This window comes from Geotrypetes seraphini, chromosome 2 (genome assembly GCF_902459505.1).
Source record: "Geotrypetes seraphini chromosome 2, aGeoSer1.1, whole genome shotgun sequence".
Lineage (NCBI taxonomy): Eukaryota > Metazoa > Chordata > Amphibia > Gymnophiona > Dermophiidae > Geotrypetes > Geotrypetes seraphini.
Window position 1 is genome coordinate 143,151,363 of NC_047085.1, and position 21,613 is coordinate 143,172,975.

At 45.0% G+C, this 21,613-nt stretch overlaps 1 protein-coding gene across 1 annotated transcript in view; it reads left to right on the forward strand.

The window, feature by feature from the left end:
- The window catches only part of ROCK1 (Rho associated coiled-coil containing protein kinase 1), a 398,571-nt gene that overhangs the window by 259,851 nt on the left and 117,107 nt on the right, over positions 1–21,613 (forward strand). Inside the window, exons 21-22 of the mRNA XM_033933927.1 lie at positions 15,306–15,375; positions 18,907–19,010. Of these exons, the coding sequence (XP_033789818.1) occupies positions 15,306–15,375; positions 18,907–19,010 (174 nt within the window). The remainder of the gene's footprint in view (positions 1–15,305; positions 15,376–18,906; positions 19,011–21,613) is intronic.

Consider the following 21,613-nt stretch of genomic DNA (forward strand, 5'->3'; position numbering starts at 1 on the left):
CTAACGTCAGAGAGGACGTTCCGGGCCAGCCAGGCAGCAATTGGCTGGCCCGGAACTTCCTCTTCGATGTCAGAATTGACATCGGGTGAAGAAAGTTGGTCGGCCCTGCGCTTCGGGAAGCAGGTAGAACGGAAGACAAACGTGAGTCTGTCACAGAGCCCGAGTTGGGCTCTGCGATCGACTCGCATTGCCTTCGCGATCTACTGGTTGATCACGATCGACCTTTTGGGCACCCCTGCTCTAGGTGTTCAATCCCTTCCCGCAATCTGGGAGTTGCAGAAATCCAAACACTTTTCTGAGCATGTGCCCCTCCTACCTCAGAGAGAGAGAGACAGAGCCCCCTGCAGTTTTCAATTTCTGCAAGCAAACCATGCAGAAGTCTTCTGATCTGCTCTGCATCTTTTTCTTAAGATTAATTTTTTTTCGGTGGCTTAATTGTTGTAAGACCCCTGAGGTGGTCCTCTGCTGGAGGAAAGGCGCAGTCCCGCAGAGCTGGACTGCTGCTTCAGGGAGAAACTTAAGTGGACCTGTGAAGTCATCCTGCTGTGTGCCACCTTTCTCGGACTCGGGGTCAGTTCCCTTGGGAGCTCGCTTGTCCTCTGACCTTGTCAGGGGTTTAAATGCAGGCTGTATGTGTCCGGTGTAAAAGTCCCGCAGGGTTTCAAATTTTATTAAGGTTTGTTGTACACGCAATGTCAAATACTTTAGTGCGTAGAACATTTTAAAAATAGGGGACAAAACAGAACAGTTTTATACAATTAAACTAGCTGATGCCCCGGCGTTGCACGGGTATTTAATTATAGCAATAACACTGTAAATGGAATCAAATAAAGATACTTTATAGCGGTGAATGAAATTATTTTTTAACAGCTTTATAAAAAGTACAATATTCAAATTATAATGTGAAATATTTGACAAAATGAATACAATACAACTAACACAAAACTTGATTATAAACAACATTTTTAGTTTCACCTCCAGGAGCAAGAACATATAAATTCTTGGGTGAACCCACCCTTGAGCAAGCAACATAGAGTTGTCCATGGGAAAAACAAGGGGATCTTAAATCCACTCCACAGTATGTAATAGTCTGTCCCTGTGATTTGTTGATTGTGATAGAGAATGCAAGTCTCACTGGAATTTGCAATCTCTTAAAGTGAAAAGGAAGATCTGTTGGAAGAAGTGGCATCCAAAAGTTCCAGTATTGATTAAAACAACTCAATATGTGGAAACTCAGGTTGAAAAGAAACTCCATGCAGTTGTTTCCCGGTTCAGAATGGAACCTGTGTTCCTAGTTCAGCATAAGTGAGAACTCATGTAATGTAATAACATTATGAATAGGGGTGCATGAAGGAAACAGTTACAAACACAGTTAGACCATACAAACTCTATATGTATGGTGTCCGTGGTAGAATAGAAACGATGTCCCTAGTGGTTATAGTGTCATAGAAAGTGTTTTATAGTTGGAATTACGGTGAGAATGGCAGCTTTTTACATCCTTTCCATTGACATGAATGGGTGAAATCTGATTTTCTGTTTGTAGCTCCGCCCACGTGTGCAGGTGGGCCGCGAGACCCACAGAACATATCACCCCAGGTAGTGAGGGATCTGCATACCAAGTTTCGTTCAAATCGGTCAAGCCGTTTTTGAATTACTGTGAGAATGGCAGCTTTTTACATTTTTTCCATTGACATGAATGGGTGAAATCTGATTTTCTGTTTGTAGCTCTGCCCACGTGTGCAGGTGGGCCGCGAGACCCCCAGAACATATCACCCCAGGTAGTGAGGGATCTGCATACCAAGTTTCGTTCAAATCGGTCAAGCCGTTTTTGAATTACTGTGAGAATGGCAGCTTTTTACATTTTTTCCATTGACATGAATGGGTGAAATATGATTTTCTGTTTGTAGCTCCACCCACGTGTGCTGGTGGGCCGCGAGACCCCCCAGAACATATCACCCCAGGTAGTGAGGGATCTGCAAACCAAGTTTCGTTCAAATCGGTCAAGCCGTTTTTGAATTACTGTGAGAATGGCAGCTTTTTACATTTTTTCCATTGACATGAATGGGTGAAATCTGATTTTCTGTTTGTAGCTCCGCCCACGTGTACAGGTGGGCCGCGAGACCCCCAGAACATATCACCCCAGGTAGTGAGGGATCTGCATACCAAGTTTCGTTCAAATCGGTCAAGCCGTTTTTGAATTACTGTGAGAATGGCAGCTTTTTACATTTTTTCCATTGACATGAATGGGTGAAATATGATTTTCTGTTTGTAGCTCCGCCCATGTGTGCTGGTGGGCCGCGAGACCCCCCAGAACATATCACCCCAGGTAGTGAGGGATCTGCAAACCAAGTTTCGTTCAAATCGGTCAAGCCGTTTTTGAATTACTGTGAGAATGGCAGCTTTTTACATTTTTTCCATTGACATGAATGGGTGAAATCTGATTTTCTGTTTGTAGCTCCGCCCACGTGTACAGGTGGGCCGCGAGACCCCCAGAACATATCACCCCAGGTAGTGAGGGATCTGCATACCAAGTTTCGTTCAAATCGGTCAAGCCGTTTTTGCGTGATAGCGGCACATACACACACACATACATACATACACACATACACACATACATACCTCCGATTTTATATATATAGATATAAAGTATATCTAATAAATAACTGGTACAGAAGATGAGGGGGATGTAAAGAAAGAGAAGAAACATTTAGGTAAAAACACATATGGTGGGTAACACAAAAGAAAAAAAAAGAGATATGAAAGCAGAAATAAGCATAGAAAGAAAGAAGATAAATTTGTTGCGTAGGTCTAATTAGGATCTAAAAGATTTAATGATTGGTAAGTTATACTATCTATATCTCAAATGCATTCTTATACAGGAAACTTTTTAAAGAATGCTTGAATTTTTCTAAAGAGGATTCATTGCGTAAGTATATTGGTAAATTGGTTTCAGGGTGCAGGCTGCGTTTTCCACCCCCGGTTGTATGGAGAGGATCTGTGGGAGTGGAGGTTACAGTCAGGGTCCATCTGACTGGCAGTCCGAAGAGAGTGGAGGCTTCAGGCTTCATCACCTCCTCCGGGTCCTCCATGGCCAGGGAGCCATCCTGGATCCTTGATTTGGGCAAAAAGTCTCATCCAGAGGCTGTTCTGGATGCTGGCACCAAAAGCCTGTGTACTGAGTCAGGGGACTCCTTTGGTGCAGCATGGACACCTCAGCAGGACCCAGCAGTGGCCTCAATGTGCGCATTTCTCCAGATTTCATTCGGCTTGTCTAGAGAACGTATTTTCCAGACTCAGCTTGTTTGAAGCAGCCGGAGAGGTGCATTGCCTTCTTCCTAGCTGATCGCTCTGATGCTGGAGGTCCCTGTGCAAGATCTCTCTCATCTCTCTATGACAGATCTTGATTGCCATTAGTTGTCAAAAGCTGTTATGCCTTTTCTGTCTTCTGACACTGTTTCTATTTTGGATTATGCTGATACCCTTGCCGGGACTAGTCAGCGCGATATATCGGAGAGTCTAGATTTGAGTGATGACCAACCCAGACTTTTTAAGTATGTCTTTGTCCACCATTTCCTTTCTGCTGCTGTGAAGGAGCTCAAATTGGAATCCACCTTCTTTTCACACTGCTTGGTCATGGACCGTTCTAATGAGCTCCATCCCATCTGCAGCTTCTTGGTCTGGTTACGCAGCACTGGGATGCCCCAGAAAGTTCTTTAAAGCAATGGCTAGGCTTTCTCCACTGGTGTTTGAATTTCAGCAGTTTTTTTAAGCAACCTCAGGTGGATTTTGCCATGGCACAAGTTACATATGCACGGCCCTCTCTAGTGGTGGGGATGTAATATTTCAAGACTCCCAAGATTGTAGGGTGGACATTGTCTTGCAAGGCTTTTTGAGGTGGCTTCTTTGAGTATTTAGGCTGCGGCAGCAACCTCCTTTGTTGTGCGTGCTTGTCACACGTGATTGCGCCGGGTTCCCTATGCGGAGGAGGATGCCAATCCCCAGCTAGTGATGGAGGGCATGGGTTATGTGGCGGATACCCTTTATAATCTCATCTGTGTTCTCAGTAAGGTCTCAGCTTATGCTGTATCGGCGTGCCGACCTCTTTTGATCCGTCCTTGGGCTGGGGATTCTGCCTCCAAGTCCACTCTAAGCAGACTTCCTTTGGAGAGTCAGCTCCTTTTTTGGTAAGAGTCTGGATGTCTGCATGGCCAGCGTTGCTGATCACCCTGTGCACATCTCGCCGAACTTTGGGAGGGGACAGTAGTACTTTTTGTCCCTCCCTCAGACCTTGGGCCAGCTCTGTTTTACTAGGAGTGGCCTTGAATATCCTTAAATCACTGAATGCTAGACATCTTTTAAGAAGGGCACAAGATAGACTTCTTTCGCCTCCTTCTGGACTTGTTTCTGGAATCTCCAGCTTTCTGCTTTGTCTCTTGGACATCCGAGCAGTAGAGCTCATTTTAGGCACCGAACTTTGGCAGATATTCCTTATTCTTCATTGTACCAAAGAAAGGCTCTTTGGACTGGAGTTCTATTCTGGCTCTACAGTCGATCAAAACCTATCTACGGATTTCACCTTTCCAAATGGAAACGGTGCGCACAGTCCTTGCTGCTGTCTCTCCCAGGGAGTTTCTATGGCACACTTGGCAGGAGTAGGCGCTGTTCCGCAGACTTCCTCAGTTGACACATCCTGGATCTGGAAGACAGAGCTCTCTCTCAAAGAGTGTTCCATTTTGTTGTGCAGTAATGGACTCAACTACAAATGGTCTTGCTGGCTTCCACCAAGAACGCGACAGGCGGGTTTTTTGGCCACAGATCAGAGTGGAAGCTTAGGTTCAGCCCTGGACAGCTCACGAGCTCCTTTGTTTACCTACGGACCTCTGGTTGAGATCATCCACCAGATAGCGTTGCATCCTGGTCTAGTTCTCCCAGTTGCTCCGGACTGGCCTCATCCGTGGTATGTGGATCTCATATATCTTCAGCGGTACAAGAAACTCCAGCTCCCTATTCATCATGACCTTCATGGTCAGGATCCAGTTCCCATGGAGATCTTGCAGCACTTTGTCTTCTGGCATGGGTTCTATAACTAAAGTGCACCAGAAATTGGCACGCTGACAAAAAGCACCAACAATTGCGTGCAGGGCGTATGCGCGCCACCAGTCCTGCCACTTTAATCCGGTAACATTACCGCTGTGAGGGTGGGTATGGAGGAAAGCCCCCCAGTACATGTAGAAATCCTCACACTCCCATTGTGGAGTGGTTTGAATGGGTGAACCCCTCCAAGTACACTTAAAACTTCTGTTTTCTGTTAAGTTTTCAGAATTTGAGAATTTTTCTGTGTAGTGACCACCCCACCCCCATGGGAGCGAGAGGACCAATGTTCCCTCTAAGCTGAGCGCATGAGCGATCGCTCACTATTTTCATTGGCGTTGCTCATAATTTTTCTCGTGTCGCTCACTAAAATACTACAGTGGGAAACTGAGGACTGCATAGTAAGATCCCCGACGCACTTCCGACGCAGGTGGGGATCGTGAGAGGAGCCGCTGCCATGTCTCCCACCCATCAGAAGCCCAGGAGTGAGAAAGCTGCGATGAGCCTGTGCTACCGATGAGGCGGTTTGATGTAAGGTATTGTATTTTGGTCTCGCAGTTGAGCTTTGGATGGATGTGAGAGATGGAAGGGTCGTAGGGGGAGCACTGCTGCCGCCGGCAACTAGAGTTTATTTTCGGGGGTTGGGCTTATTTTAAGACCTACCCTGAAAATCATGCTAGAGCTTATTTTCAGGGAAACACGGTAGCATTGTATTATGCATAGAGCACTGTTTAGTCTTATTTCTTATGGGACAATTTTATTTAAAGGTTTAAAGCAAATTTGAATTTTGTTGTGTGGAGTGTTTTCAGAACTCTGATAGGAGAGTCCGCAGTATTGAGCAGTGGCTAAGAAATTGTAGTACTACTGTTTTACTGAGGTCTTTTTTCCACAATTTATTTCATTGTTGATGTTTTTGGGTTCATCCCTCCTTTAGATATTTAGGATAAAATCTGGTGGATTTTCAGGGATTAGTATCCTACTTTCTCTTTTTGATTTATAAGGTAATTGAAATCACCCCTTATTATTGTGCTACTCAGTTTGTTAATCTCCTTAATTTCTGATAACTTTTCAGCATTTGTCTGTTTATCCTGGCCAGATGGATGGTAGTACACTCTTCAGTCTCACTATCCTCTTCCCCTTTACACATGGAATTTCTACCCATAGGGATTCCAAGGTATGGGGTGCTTCTAGAATTTTTAGTTCATTAGATTCAAAGCCCACCAGTTCGATCCACCCCATCAGTGCGATATAGTTTGTAGCCTGTTATCACAGTGTCCCATTGGTTATCTTTTACCAGATCTCAGAGATCTGTCTTTTCATTTAGTGCAATATATTTTAGCTCTCCCATCTTGTTTCTTAGGCTTCTTGCATTTGCATCTCTAACAATGTTTGTATTTGTATTTTCAACTTGCTCAGCAGTTCACAGTGATAATTTGCAATCTTTAAAATCTGTCTGTTCTGTATTTAAGGAACCTGGTATACTATATTCTTTATTACAAACTTCACTATCGGGATGCCTTGTCTTCCCTGTTTTGATGGAAGATATTTTTTTCCAAACCATGCTCTTTTGAGTGAATGTCAACTTTTCCCTAGATTCTGGTTTAAAAACTGCTCTATCTCCTTTTCAAATGTTGATGCCACAGCAGCCTAGTTCCACTCTGGTTAAGATAGAGCCCATCTTTGTAGAATAGGTTCCCACTTCCCCAGAATGTTGCCCAGTTCTTAACAAATCTTAAACCCTCCTCCCTGCATCATCATCTCATCTACACATTGAGACTCCAGAGCTTTGCCTGGCTCTTGGGTCTTGTGCATGGAACTGGGAGTACTTGTAAAAATGCTACCCACCTGAAGTTGTTACCAGGATTTTGCTTGCTTTCAAGAAATATTCTAAGAGGTGTTATTAATTTAAATGGAGAAGGTTTGCCATCTGACAGAGCCCTAGATCTACTTACTTGCCCTATACAAAAACTGCATGAGTATCTCCTACACCTCTCTGAATCTGGTTTATATTTCTGCAATTGGTGCTCATCATACTTCAATCCCATCTCTGTACAGCCTCTAGTTCACTTCTTGTGAGGTATGATGTTGACATAGCCCCTCTCAAACTTTCCACAATGTTTTGGGATCTCAACATCATCAGCTGATGAAAACAACTTTTGAGTCACTAGTCTCTTGTCAGCTGATATATCTGATCTGAAATGTTCTGTTTTTGGTGGCAGTCACTTCAGCCTGCAGAGCGAGTGATCTTCAGGCTCTTACAGCTGATCCACCGTATACTAAATTCCATCACAACAGGGTAATTCTCCGCACGCATCCTAAGTTCCTTCCTAAGATGGTGTCAGAGTTCCATCTTAATGAATCTTTCTCCCAACCTTCTTCCAAAAATTGCATGCCCATCCTGGTGAAAGAGTACTGCACACTTTAGACTGCATGTGAACCTTAGCGTGGGAAATACACGTGGATCTCTTAGGGAGAGGAGGAGATAGTTGATACTGCAGATGGACAGGCTGGATGGGCCATTTGGTCTTTATCTGCTGTCATGTTTCTGTATTTCTATCTGGAGTAGACTAAAGCTTTTAAACAGTCCACTCAGCTTTTTGTTTCTTTTGATCCCAACAGGAGTTGCCCATGTCTGCTCTAGAGGGTCATGTCATGGCTGTGTCGGTAGCTCACTTAAGGTCAGCTTCCATTGAGGAGATTTGCAGTGGTAGAATGTGGTCTTCATTTCACATATTCACAGTCGACTTAGTCAGAGAGTCCTACAGAATTCATTTGACATCTAGAATCAAACTCTTGGGGCCCATTTTATTCAGTTCCAGGCTTCCAAGTTTTGAAATTTCTTTATTCTTTGATAGACCGTTTATCAAATATATAGTTTGAGATTGATTGGTTCAAGATTGCCTCACTGTTGTGATAAGCTTGTCCTTCTGTTGTTTTTGGTGAGCCTGGTAGCTAGGTATTTCCAGATGTAAGGATACCACTGTCCTCTTGTCCTCAGAGAAAGCAAAGTAAGTTACCTGTAGCAGGACAGCAGGACAGGTATGCTTACAACCCTCCCACCTGCCTTGGGAGTTGAATTCTTATATAGCTATTTTATATCACTGAGGGTCCCATAATCAGGTTGAAAGCACTCATGTTTATGTGGTAAAGCCACTGTTAAAAGCCTCTTAAATTTACATAGCGCTGGTTAGCTTCTGCACCAGGCTCTGTCAGGATGATGTCACTCAGATATAAGGATTCCTGTCCTGCTATTCTTGGAGAATCCCTGCTACAGGTAAATAACTGTGGTCCCCTTTTAATAGAGATAGTATCAAGATGTTTAGCCATTTAAATGGCACAATATTATCTGTAAATTTTGAAATTAGATAGTCATGTTATATGTTCACCAGCCATCGTTTAAAGTATAACTTGCTGGGGTCACGTGATGTCGAGCTGCTGAGCAGACGTCGGTGGGGTTAGCTCCCGATCCCGTTCCCACCATCGGCGATTCTTGACCCCGGAACGCCGCGATTTCGCCGCTGATTTTGGCGCTGGAGGTGGTGTGACTCTCTCCCAGTGTTTTCCTGCCATTGGGGCTTTATGACCAGCAAGCTGCCGCGCCGGGAGAGGGATCGCGGTCGCGCGGGTGATTCCAAGATGGCCGACCGCGAGTCTCCTCCGCCGCTCCCGGCGCCGACCGCGTGGGTGTCTGAAATAGTGGCCGAAGTGAAACTACTACTGGAGGGATCCCTGACCACGAAACTGCAACCTATCGTGGACAAATTAGATTCTGTGGACACTCGGCTGGAGACGCTGCAGGGAGAGTTTGCCTCCTATCAGCAGCGTCTCACCACTTTGGAGGATAGAGTTCAGCAACGTGAAGGGGACCATCAACAACTGCGAGCTCAGCTGGTCGCTATGGAAGCAAAGGTGGAGGACCTTGAGAATAGGTCCCGTCGGGGGAATCTGCGACTGGTAGGCTTACCTGAATCAGTGAAGGATGGTGAGCTCCATTCCTTTCTGGAATCTTGGCTGCAGCGCTCTTTAACCTTATCTGAAGCACATGGTCCCCTGAGAATTGAACGCGCTCATCGTTTGGGCCCGCTGGGAGCGCCAGGCTCGCGAGCTCGAACGGTCATCCTTAAGTTATTGAACTCTGCCCATAAACAAGAGATTCTGCGAGCCATTCGCACTTCGGGCCCTCTGCTGTATGACAACTCCAGGGTGTTATGTTTCCAGGACTATTCCTCAGCTCTACAAGCCAAACGGAAGGAGTTTACTCCCATCTGCTCCCAGCTGTTTCGGATGAAAATTTCTTTTGCCTTGCTGTATCCTGCACGTCTGCGGATCCGACATGCTGGTCAGACTCACTTCTTTATGGTGGCGGCTGAGGCGCTTCGCTTCTTGCAATCCTTGCAGGCCCCAGACCCTGCTCCTTGATAGCCCATTGGTTCTTTTCAGCTGGAGTTCCACTGGTCGTTATATGCCTCCTCTGTCTGATGTGTCCTGGAAGCCTTGATGCCAGATGGCCAGCTCCCGTGGTGGTCTGCTCTGGGCAGTACTTATTTTGTGGGCTGGCAGACCTTGATGTGGTGCAGGCGCGATGGACCGATCTGGACTTCCTTCGGACAATATATTTTTCTTATCCTTCCTGGACTGTGTGGATGATTGGGAGGGGAGTGCATGTTTCTGTTGAGTTGGATGGAGTGTTTTGTATATAGGGAGCGATTCTCCCTTCCCGAGTGACTGTATGATTGAGGGATTAGCATGGCTGGGTAAGACGGGGAGGGAGTATTTGAGTGTTGGGTAGTGGGGGTTGATGGTACCTATGGAGGCTCCGTTGAGCATTTGCTTGTTGATTTCTATTGCATTGTTTCCTGATTGGTGGTTGCCCAAATTTAATGCCTAGTCTGTTATGGGGCATCGGGCGAGGGGTGGTTGGGATTGTTTCTGTGTTGTTTGGGGTGGATTCTGGGGTGCATTGCATTTTTTTTTTTTTTGACTGCCTATGGCTGGGGTTGCTTTGACTCGGCGAGGGTTGTTTATTGAACATATTGTCTGCTAGGGGGGGGGGGGTTGGGAGCTACTTCACAGGGCCCTTGGACCACTAGTGGGTCACAAGAGGGATGGGGGGGATGGTGGGAGGAAGGGGCGGGTGGGTGGGTGGGTATGTGGGGTTTTCTTTTTGTTTTTCTCTTTCTACTTCTTTTTTTTTATTTTTTTTTCTCTTTTCTCTTCCCTTTTCTTTTGTTTATTTTTGTGTGTTCCTGGTGCCCTACAGATGGCCTTTTGTCTGGTGGTGGAAGCTCGGGTCTGGATTGAGGTCCTGGGAGCTGGTCGCTGGCTGGGACGGCCTCGCTCTCGGTTCTCTTTTTGGATTTTTGCCTGTCCTTTGTCTTTCTAATTTCACTTATGAAGCCTCTTAGATGTATTTCCTGGAATATAAATGGGGTCACTTCACCTATTAAACGACAAAAAATTTTGAGAGCCTTGAACCGTCAGAGAGCTGATCTTGTCTTCTTGCAGGAGACGCATTTGTCAGCGGCAGAGCATGCTAAACTCCAGACTTGGTGGGTTGGTCAACATTTGGGAGCACCGGCGAACAACCGTAAGGCGGGAGTTCTGATTTTGATTCGGAAGGGATTGCCCTTTGTCCTTCAACAGCAGTGGGTGGATCCTGGGGGACGGTATATCATTGCTAAGGCGCTCCTTCATCGTCAGCCTGTGATTCTTTGTAATGTTTACGCTCCTAACAGCTATGACTCTCGGTTTTTCTCCTCGCTTATTCGCCTTCTTGGTCAACATTCTGATATTCCTTTATTGGTGGGAGGGGACTTCAATTGTGTTCATGACCCTTTGTTGGATAAATCACTTCCTACTCCCCAGGATAGGGTGCATCCTACTAGGGGTATTTCTTTACTTTGCTCAACATTGGATGTTCTTGATGTCTGGCGGACGCTTCATCCAGGTGAGCGTGATTATACTCACATTTCTAGGGCTCATGCCTCTTTATCCCGGATTGATTACTGGTTGACTTCTAGCTCTTTGTTTTCTCAGATTGATTCGGCCACGATTGGTTCCTTTGATGTCTCTGATCACACCATGATTTTGTTGACCTTGCATTTGGATGTCTCTTCCCCGGGCTCCTTCCGCTGGCGATTTCCGCTCCGTTTGTATAAGGATCCGAAGTTTCAGGAGTTTCTGCTTCGGAAATGGTCTGACTATCAACATCATAATATGGAACATCGGGCTGACTCTACTCTCTTCTGGGAGGCTGCGAAAGCGGTGCTGCGCGGTGAGATCATGTCATATTCCAGCCATCAAAGACGTGCTCGAGATAGGGAGATTTTACACTTGGAACGTAGGGTAGGTGACCTACGTCGGCTTTACGGTCAATCTCACACTTCCTCTTTGCGTTCTCAGCTCTTGGCCTCCCAGTGCAAGCTTCAGGAATTGTTGCATGCTAGAACGGTCAAGTCGCTTGCTTATTATAGGTATCAACTTTTTCGCCATGGGAACCAACGTGGGACGCTCTTGGCAAGGGTGGTCCGTCGGTCAGCGGGTCGTACTCCTGTCCTCCAACTTCGCTCAGATGGGGGGGCCATGGTCCGGACGGATGCCGAGATCAACGCGGTGTTCTATGACTACTATAGGCAACTTTATTCACAACAATCTGATTTAATGGATGGCACGGCCTATTTAGATGGCCTTTCCCTTCCGGGTCTGTCTGCTCAGGCAGTGGTGCGTCTTAATGCCCCTATCACGGCTGAGGAGGTAGCAAGAGTAATACAGAATGGGTCGTTGCTGAAGGCCCCCGGGCCGGATGGTTTCCGGATGGAATTCTATAAACTCCTCCATCCCACCATAGCACCTGTACTGGCTGAGACCTTCACGGCCGCTGTCCAGCGGGGTACCCTTCCGGATTCTCTCTCCTCTGCTCAAATAGTCGTGCTGTTGAAGCCTAATAGGGATGCTGCCCTTTCTTCTTCTTACCGTCCTATCTCACTGTTGAATGTGGAGGCCAAGATGTTTGCCAAGGTTTTGGCTAATCGATTGGCTTGTGTTCTTCCTGATTTGATTGCTTCCCCTCAGGTGGGATTTGTGCAGGGGCGTACTAGTGTGAAAAACATTAGATCCATACTGGCTTCTTTGGAATTTGTGGAGAGGACCCGGCTTCCTTCCCTATTGGTCAGCTTTGATGCGGAAAAAGCCTTTGACCGTGTTTCTTGGAACTTTTTATTTGCGGTCTTAACTCGGTATGGCATAACAGGGTTTTTTCAGGATGCGATTCGGGTGCTTTATCATTCACCTACAGCCTTCGTTTGGGTCAATGGCCATAGTTCTCCTCTGTTCCCCATCCGTCGTGGTACGCGTCAGGGCTGTCCCCTTTCTCCATTGCTCTTTGCTCTGTCGTTAGACCCCTTGATCCGTGATATTCAGCTTAATAGAGCTATTTCAGGTATTCGAATTGGTTCTTCCGAATTCAAGATCTCGGCTTTTGCGGATGATCTCTTGGTTCATATTTCAGATCCCATTGTATCTCTTTCCAATCTGATGGCCACTTTTCAGGAATATGGCGATTATTCTGGTTTTAAGCTTAATCTTGACAAATCTTTAGCGTTGGCCACGTCCTCGTCGTTACGGGACTCTTGGCCTGGGCCCTTCCCGCTTCAATGGGCTTCCTCTTCGTTTCGTTACTTAGGGATCTTGTTGACGCCTTGCACTTCGGCGTTATATCGAGTCAACATTGATTCTTTGTTCTGTTCCTCGACTGCGTATTTTGCTCGTTGGTCTCCTCTTCCACTGTCTTTATTAGGCAGGATCCATTTGTTTAACATGATCCTTTTTCCAAAATGGCTTTATACTTTGCAGTTACTTCCTTTGTGGCTTTTGAAACGGGATATTACTAAATTGCATTCTATGCTTTCTAGATTCTGCTGGGGGGGTCGACGACCACGGGTGGCGTTGCGTTACCTGTTTGGCTCGTGGGGAAGCGGGGGACTGGGGTTACCGCAGTTCCGGTTATACAATGCGGCCTGTTTGTTGCGTTACCTGGGGGAGTGGCTTTCGGATCGCCAGGATTTTACTCCGAAACCCTATGAGAAGGATTTTTTTGCCCCTTGGCATATTTTGTCCTTGGTGCAGTCGCCTCGTTCTGCCTTACCGGTGCCATTTAGGGGAAGTGTGTTGTTACACTCTCTACGCATCATCTGGTCTTATGTATTGCATTCTTGGAATGGTACTCCCTCGACTACTAGATACTTACCTATTCAGGGGAATCTGCAATTTAGCCCTGGTAGTGAGAATGCTTGTTTTCGTAAACTGGCATCTCGGGATTATACGCTGCTTGCTCATGTTCTCCAGGCTGATGGCTCTTTAAAATCCTGGGATGTTCTAGTCCGGTCTGGAATTTTTTCTGTGGGTGACTTTTTTGCGTTTCGGCAACTTCATCATTATATCCAATCTCTCCCCCGAGCCGCTTTGGCGTTTCCTATTGAGGATAGATTTGCGACACTACTGGATCCCTATTTGGAGACTGGGTTTACGGTTTCAGGTCTTTATAAAGATCTCCAGCGTTGGTTAGGTCCGGCTGATCGTGCTGCGCTCCAAGCTCGCTGGTGTCAAGATTTGGGGATGGCTCAGGACGCTTTGGATCTCCCTTCCTTAATCTCCAGAATTCCAGGAGTGTCTGTTAATGCAGATCTCCGGGAGTGTCAATTTAGGGTGATTCATCGCGGCTATTTTACGAAAAGTCAGTTATATTATTCAGGTTATACGGATTCTCCGTTGTGTCCCAAGTGTCTCCAGCAACCCCACTCGTTTCTTCATGCCTTTTGGTCCTGTGTGAAAATTAAACTCTTCTGGAGACGGGTTTTATCTTATGTGGAGCGCATTTTTGGTAAGGCACTCCCCCTTTCTGCTGCTGGTCTCCTGCTGGATAAATATGAGGCCTTTTGTTTGTCTGATTCGGGTCAGCGGCAGTTTATGAGACGGGTGGGTGTCCTGGGGAAGAAGGTGATTCTGGCTGTTTGGATTGGAGATACCTTGCCCTCCTTTTGGGCTTGGAGGAATCGTTTGCATGCTCTGCTGCTGTTGGAGCGGAAGGATGCGTCTTTTAGCCTGCGAAGAAAACGCCAATTTCTGCGGATCTGGGATTCTTATCTTTCTTCATTATCACCACGGGCTCGAAGTGACATCCTGAATTTATTGTAATTCTCTCTGGGCCCCGAGCTTGTTGTATTTTTGTGAGGGCACCAGGTGCACCTTCTATTCCTTTCTCCCCCCCCCCCTTTTTTTTTTTTTTTTTTTTTTTTTTCCTTTTCTTCTTTCTCTCTTCTCAGTGTTGGAGTTTAGCTTTTCTCGTTGGCAGTGGGTTATCTGAGTCCAAGCCTACTGCACTAGGGTTCTGCTATTTTTCAGATCAGGGAGTTTGGGGTGGGGGTGGGGTGGGAGGGGTGTTGAATCCGATCTCCTGTATCTGATTATTTCTTTGTAATTGTGATTCGTGTTTGTTGGTTTGTGTTTTTGTATATTTTGATAATAAAAATCGATTCAACATAAAGTATAACTTGCTTTGAATTTTGGCCAGTGTTCAAAAAGGTTCCAGGACAGTTTGAATTGCGCAATAGGAAGTTCTTTTGAGACATGCTTGGGGGGAGGGCTGTGCTGGGGGGCAGACAGCAATCATGCTTTGCTCATGTATCCCATGTTGGTAAGAAGTAGAGGGGGAGAGGGGAAGGGGGCTGCTTTGGGGGGAGGGGTGTGCTGGGGGGCAGACAGCAATCATGCTTTGCTCTGGGAGGGGGGGAACAGAAGGGGGCCAGGGTGAGACAGGCAGGCATGGTGCAACAGAGAAACACAGGCAGACAGGGGGCCAAGGAGCCAGACAGACAGACAGACAGGGGGGCAGGGAGAGACATAGACAGAAAGAATGACAGACAGCGTCCAAGAAGAGAGAGACAAAGAAAAAAACCCCAGACAGACATCTACTCTAGCACCCGTTAATGCAACGGGCTTAAACCTAGTTACACAATAAATGGGATGGATTTCCTTGCACAAGTACAGCCTTCCTAGCCAACTCAAGAAGCAGGAAGACCTGAGCTGTGAATCAAACTCAGGCCACTATTTATGACAGTCCACAGCACTGCCACTGAGTCACCAGGCTGGCCCCACACCACTTAGGTAAAGATAAGTCAAGTATTTTAAGTAAATTTATGCTGTTTTTCTTCCTATAGACAATACAGAGGAAATGAAGGGCAGATGAGAGAACTCCAAGATCAGCTTGAAGCTGAACAGTATTTCTCTGTAAGTGTCCAAGCTTCTGGTAATTAACATTTTTCATTTTAATATCAGAGTTATTGGGTGGTTCTGTACGTGCTATGCTATGCTATGCCATGCCATGCCAATGGTGTCTTATATTCCACTTTATCTCCTACTGGATTCAAAGTGGATTTCAAACAGATGATTAAAAACAATAGAACATTGAAATTAATATAGAATTACTAAGTAGAGCATCAAAAGGTGGAAGAGACCCATTTTATGTTTTCAAAAGTCTGCGAAATTAATAGTATGAAGATGCAGTTCTGATTTCTGCTAGTAGATCATTCCAAATTTTAGCTCCTAGGTATTCAAAGGTTCATTGATGATGTCTTTTATATTTGACTTATATTATGTTGGAAAGAGTAAGATCTTATTCTTGTTAGTCTCATGGTGCCTCTATTGTGAAGAAGATGATAGTATTCACATGGCATGGCAGACCAGCCAACCCCTTAAAGATTATGTAAGCAATTTTAAATTTAATCGAATTGTACCAGCAGCCAGTACAGTTTATGTAATATAGGAGTCACAATATCAAACCTCTTTAGGCCACTAATTAGTCTAGCCGCTGCATTCTGTAGGAGCTGTGTTCTTCTCTGAAGTTTTATAGAAATGCCCTCATATATCGAGTTGTGATAATCAATTTGTCGCAACAATATGGCCTGAGTTATGGTACAAAAACTAGAGTGGTCTAAAGATGTTTTAATACTTCTTAATTGATGTAATTTGAGGAACACCTTTTTAACAAGAAAATTTACCTGATCCTTCATTGTTAATCCCGAGTCTAGGATGACCACCTAATACTTTGGATTTATTTTCTGTATGAGTAGTTTATTTTCTGTAGTGAGTAATTTGAAACTTTTACAAGGGATAGTTTCATAATCATCAAACCAGATGATTTCTGTTTTTTTCTTATTTAACTTGAGAAAATTATCTTTAGCCCAGGTCTCTACCAAGTGAATAGATCTTGGTAATTCAAGTGTCTTGGTGAACACTGCATTCTAGCTGGGAAAGTCCAGAGGTTTTCCTTTCTGCACTCTGTTTGATAGTTTACATAGGGTCTACCATCTCTCTCCCTCTCTTCTGTTTTTAGACCCATTATTTCTTACCTTCCCCCCACCCTCAGTCCAGCATATGCATGTCTGTTTGGACCCCTCCTTCCCTCCCTCTATGTACTTCTACACCAGGGCCTGCCCCCTGCCCCGAAGACCTGTATGTTTTCCTCCTTCTCCTTCCCAGTCTCACCTTCAAGATTTGGCCTGCCATTCCTTCCCTCCCTCCATCCCAGCTTCCCGGTCTCATCTTCAAAGCAGCCTGCAAGAGGATCACCGGTCGGCCGTAGCGAAACTAGCAGGCTGCCTTGGCCTCCGCAGTATGTTCCCTCTGCCGTGGTCCCACCCCTCCTCTGATGTATGGGATCGCGACAGAGGGAATGTGCTGTGGAGGTCGACAGCAGCCTGCTAGGTTCGCTACAGTCAACCGGGGATTCTCTTGCAGGCTGCTTTGAAGATGAGACCGGGAAGCTGGGATGGAGGGAGGGAAGGAACAGTGGGCCAAATTTGCCCTGTGGGCTTCAGCTTGACATTCTTGTTATTGAGGAAGAAGCAACAGGCTATAGCAGTTTGTTGGATCTGAGCGGAGAAGGGGAGAGAGAGGAGTCAAAGATGACCCCCAAGATTGCAAGCTGATGAGACAGGGAGGAGGTAGTGTTGTCCACAGAAAAAGAAAATGGGGAGAAGGGGGTGGTGGGTTTAGGCAGAAAGATAAGGAGCTCGGTCTTATCCATATTTGGTTTTAGGTGGCAATGAGACATCCAGGCAGCAGTGTCAGACAGGCAAGCTGAGACTTGGACCTGAATTCCTGTAGAGATATCTGGTGTGGAAAGGTAGATCTGGGAGTCATTGGCATAGAGCTGATACTGAAAACCATGGGAGGAGATCAATGCACTGAAGGAGCGGGTATAGAGAGAGAAAAGAAGAGGTCACGGTCAATAGCCTGAAGGTTTCTAAACATATAGATAGTGATTGGCCAGGTCAGGTGGGGAGGTTGATGAGTTATGAATGTTAACAGATGATGGTCAGAGAAGAGTTGATGTGCAGAATTTGGTGGTAGAGAAGACAAGGTCAAGGCAGTGGCCATTCTGGCACAAAGGGGTGGTGGATCACTTGTGGAGATTGTATGAGGATGTTGGAGCGAAAAACCTGGAAGTGTAGGAGTTGGGAGGGGTCATCAGCATGGATGTTGAAGTCACCAAGGATGAGAGAAGGAGATGAGGGTTCGAGAAAGAAGGAGAGCAAGGAGTCAATCAGTGAGGAAAGGAGGGACTTATCAGGGTGGTCAGTAAATGACTGCTTCTTGAAGAGGTAGAGGAGCGAATAGACATAGAACAGAAACATGATGGCCTATCCAATCTGCCCATCCGCTGTAACGATTACCATTTCCTCACTCTAAGAGATCCCATGCTTTCTTGAATTCAGATACTCTGTTTCCACCACATCTTCCAGGAAACTGTTCCACACATCTACCACCCTTTCTGTAAAAAAGTATTTCCTTAGATTACTCCTGAGCCTTTTTATTTTAAAGTATTTATAACCTGCCTATGCACAAATCTAACTGGGGAACAAAGCCACATACAAAATAACAATGAATAAGACATACAGTTAAAATACAACAGAACAATAAAACATCATTACAAAAAAATCTAAAAAATACCTCCCAGATCCCTGAACAACCCAAAATAAAAAACTGAAATAAGCAAAGAGAAAGAAAACAAAACAAAAACCCTTCATCTTATGCCCTCTCATTCCAGAGCTTTCTTTCAAATGAGAATCTACTCATGCGCATTTATGCCATGTAGGTATTTAAATCACACCATTTCACTCAAGAAAGCCTAGAGTAAATCATTCTATAGCATACGTCTGAATGTGAAAATTGTTTGAAGCATGGTGCAGTAGGAAGCCATTTTTTCCATGGAAAGTATTCATTCTTCTTGTCCTTCATGTATAAGAGATATTGAAAAGAAACCTGTCCCTCAGTTCTGTAAAGATTCAGGTAGAGACACTTTTGCTACAGGAGACAAATTAGGGACCTCAATAACATCTGATCTAGATGTTACATGTTTTCTCTAGAGCTTGGTCTTCACTCCCAGTCCTCAAAGGCTCCCAGTGGGTCAAATTGATATCCCTAATGAATGTGCATGTGAGAGAATTGCATATCTTTCCTTTTTTCTAGTTGTGTTTCTGTGTGCTGGAGTTTATTCATTAAAGACTGCTGATATACTAGCAGTGCATTACAGAAAACACAAAGTATGTTGATGAGAAATAAATAGATTTACAAGAACCTGATGGTGACTGTTAAGTACACATTGTTACAATAAATAGATTGTGCATACTTTGTGTTCCTCGCTGTTAAAACAAAAATGTGCACTGATAAAGTGTTCTGTATTTAACCAGATATAGATTTGAAAATTTATTCCTTTTAAATATTGTGGTTAATAATTTTCTGTGTACTTTTCCTTAGACTCTTTACAAAACTCAGGTTAAGGAACTAAAAGAAGAAGCTGAAGAAAAGAACAGAAACAACCAGGAACTGCAAAAGAAATTGCATGAACAACACAATGAAAAGTATGTTGATATTTGGGGTGAGACAGTTGGGTGGCAACCCTTTTAGGGCTCCTAATGCTGCATTCCTCTTAACTTTTGCAGATCCTTTTTTATGTTTTCCACTCCCTCCTTAGTGTCTATCTGTTACAAATCTTGGTATCATCCGCAAAAAGGCAAACCTTTCCTTCTAACCCTTCAGCAATGTTGCTCACAAACACATTCAAACACATTGAATAGAATTGGCCCCAGTACCGATCCTTGAGTGACTCTACTACTCACCTTTCCTTCCTCCAACCAAATTCCATTAACCACCACCCTCTGACGTCTGTCTGTCAACCAGTTTCTAATCCAGTTCACCACTTTGGGTCCTAGCTTCACCCGTTAAGTTTGTTCAAGAGCCTCCTAAAATTGCACTGGAATCAACGTCATCATTCTCTCGCCAGGATGATTCCATTTCCTGCAAATATTCAAGATTCCCTCCTTTGGTGGATTCAATCTCAGTCCATGCAGGAGGGTTGCCCTTTCAAACCTCTGCTCCCCTGATCTCACGGTGACGATGGATGCGTCCAATCAGGGCTGGGGAGTGCACCTTGACCATTTGTGTATGCAAGATCAATGGTCGGCAAACAAATGGATTCTGCATATCAACCACTGGAGCTCCGTGCAGCATATTATGCTCTTCAAGCCTTCCATTCTTGGATTTGCAACAAATATATTCTGGTTCAAATAGACAATCAAGTTACAATGTTCTACGGCAACAAGCAGGGAAGCTCGGGATCTCTTCCTCTATGCCAGACGTGTCAAACTCTGACCCGCAGGGTCATAGAATTTGGACCGTGAGACAATTATCACTTTACAATATAACTGGCCCGCCGGAAATCATCAGCTGAAAATTCGGCCTCAAGATTTGCGCATCTCAAGCTGTGCTCCCGCCTACGCTCTCTACTGCCGCTGCCTGCACCTGGTCTTCCTGGCTGGCGTTGACGTTCGCAGCCGCCTAGTCCTCCTTGCTGCCTTGTCCTGCCTGCACACTGCGGCTGCCATCATCCTCCCGACTGCCTGCACTCTCCCTGCGGCGGTGGTTGGTCAACAGAGGCAGCGCTCTGAATGGGCTACTCACAGCCTGATCCACCGGGGCCTTCCCTCTCCCGACTGCCTGCACTCACCCGGCCTTATCCTCCCGGTAAGTCTCCCAGTAAATATTTTTTTGCTTTCTTCCAGTCTATCCAGATTGGAGTTTTGACAGCTTGTCTTCGATAATAATAGTTAAATTACATATCAACCCCAATCTGTGTTGTATCTTGCAAAGTAAAAACCGGTTGTGTCATCTTAATCACCTGTTCTCCCCCTTGTGATTTGTTTCCCTCCCCAATTACTGGGCTTTAAATCCACATCTCCCTGATAACTCTTAACTGAAAATTCGCACCAGTACTACTGCTGCTTCTATTTGATGTAGGTTTGTTTTAACAGATTTTGGGAGTACATGTTCTATAACCGTTTTCAGTTCATGATAATCACCTGACCCTTTTCTTCCATTTTATTGCACATTTTTGCATCTGATTTAGTAAAGTTTGTTATGCATCTCATAACCTTATTGCAAAGAAATATTTTTAAAAACCCATGCATTTAAACTTTGAGATTGAGGGTAGTCCACTTGATTTCACATGTGTTTATAGCCATTTTTTCAATAAATATAAATGTTGGCCCACGACTTTGTAACCCTATACTTCTACTAAGATTAAAGGGTGCTTTTATTAGGGGGCGCATTTAGCGCACGCTAAATCGGTTAGCGTATCTTAATAAAAGGACCCCTAAGTATCTTAATTAAAAATTCAGCCCTTGACTTAGCCTATGTTTTGATTTCAGCCCCTTATGTAATTGAGTTTGACACCCCTGCTCTATGCAGAGAGGCATATTACCTATGGACCTATGCTCTTACACTAGGGGTCCATATGCAAGCGATTTATATTCCAGGAGAACACCATGTCCTTGCAGACTCTCTCAGCAGAAAACTTGACCCTCACGTGTGGACTCTCGACCCTAGATCAAATGTTCCTTTGTTGGGGAACTCCCATAGTGGATCTCTTTGCATCCCAGGAAAATGCCAAATGCAGCATGTTTTCCTCTCCTATGTCCAACTCCTCAAGCAATAGCAAGGGATGCTTTCTCCATACATTGAGGACACAATCTCATGTATGCCTTTCCACCATTCCCTCTAATATCCAAGGTACTTCAGAAAGTTGCCACAGACAATACTCACATCATTCTCATTTCCCCTCTTTGGCCCAGGCAAATGTAGTATCCACTCCTCCTGGATGTTATAGATGCTCCCCCAGTTTTCCTGGGAGACCATTCTTCTCTTCTCTCTCAGCAGAATGGGGAGTTATTGCACCCCAATCTTCACAGTCTCAGTTTGACAGTCTGGAAATTTAAAGTTCAAGTCTAACACATTTACCACTTTCACAGTAGGTAAAAATGGTCCTTCTAGCAGCAAGGCACCCCTCTACTAGAAAATCCTGTCAAACTAAATGGAAATGTTTTTCCATCTGGTCTCAAGATCACCAGCAGGATCCTCTGAGTTGTCCAATTGAATACATTTTGTCGTATCTCCTGCATTTGTTTGA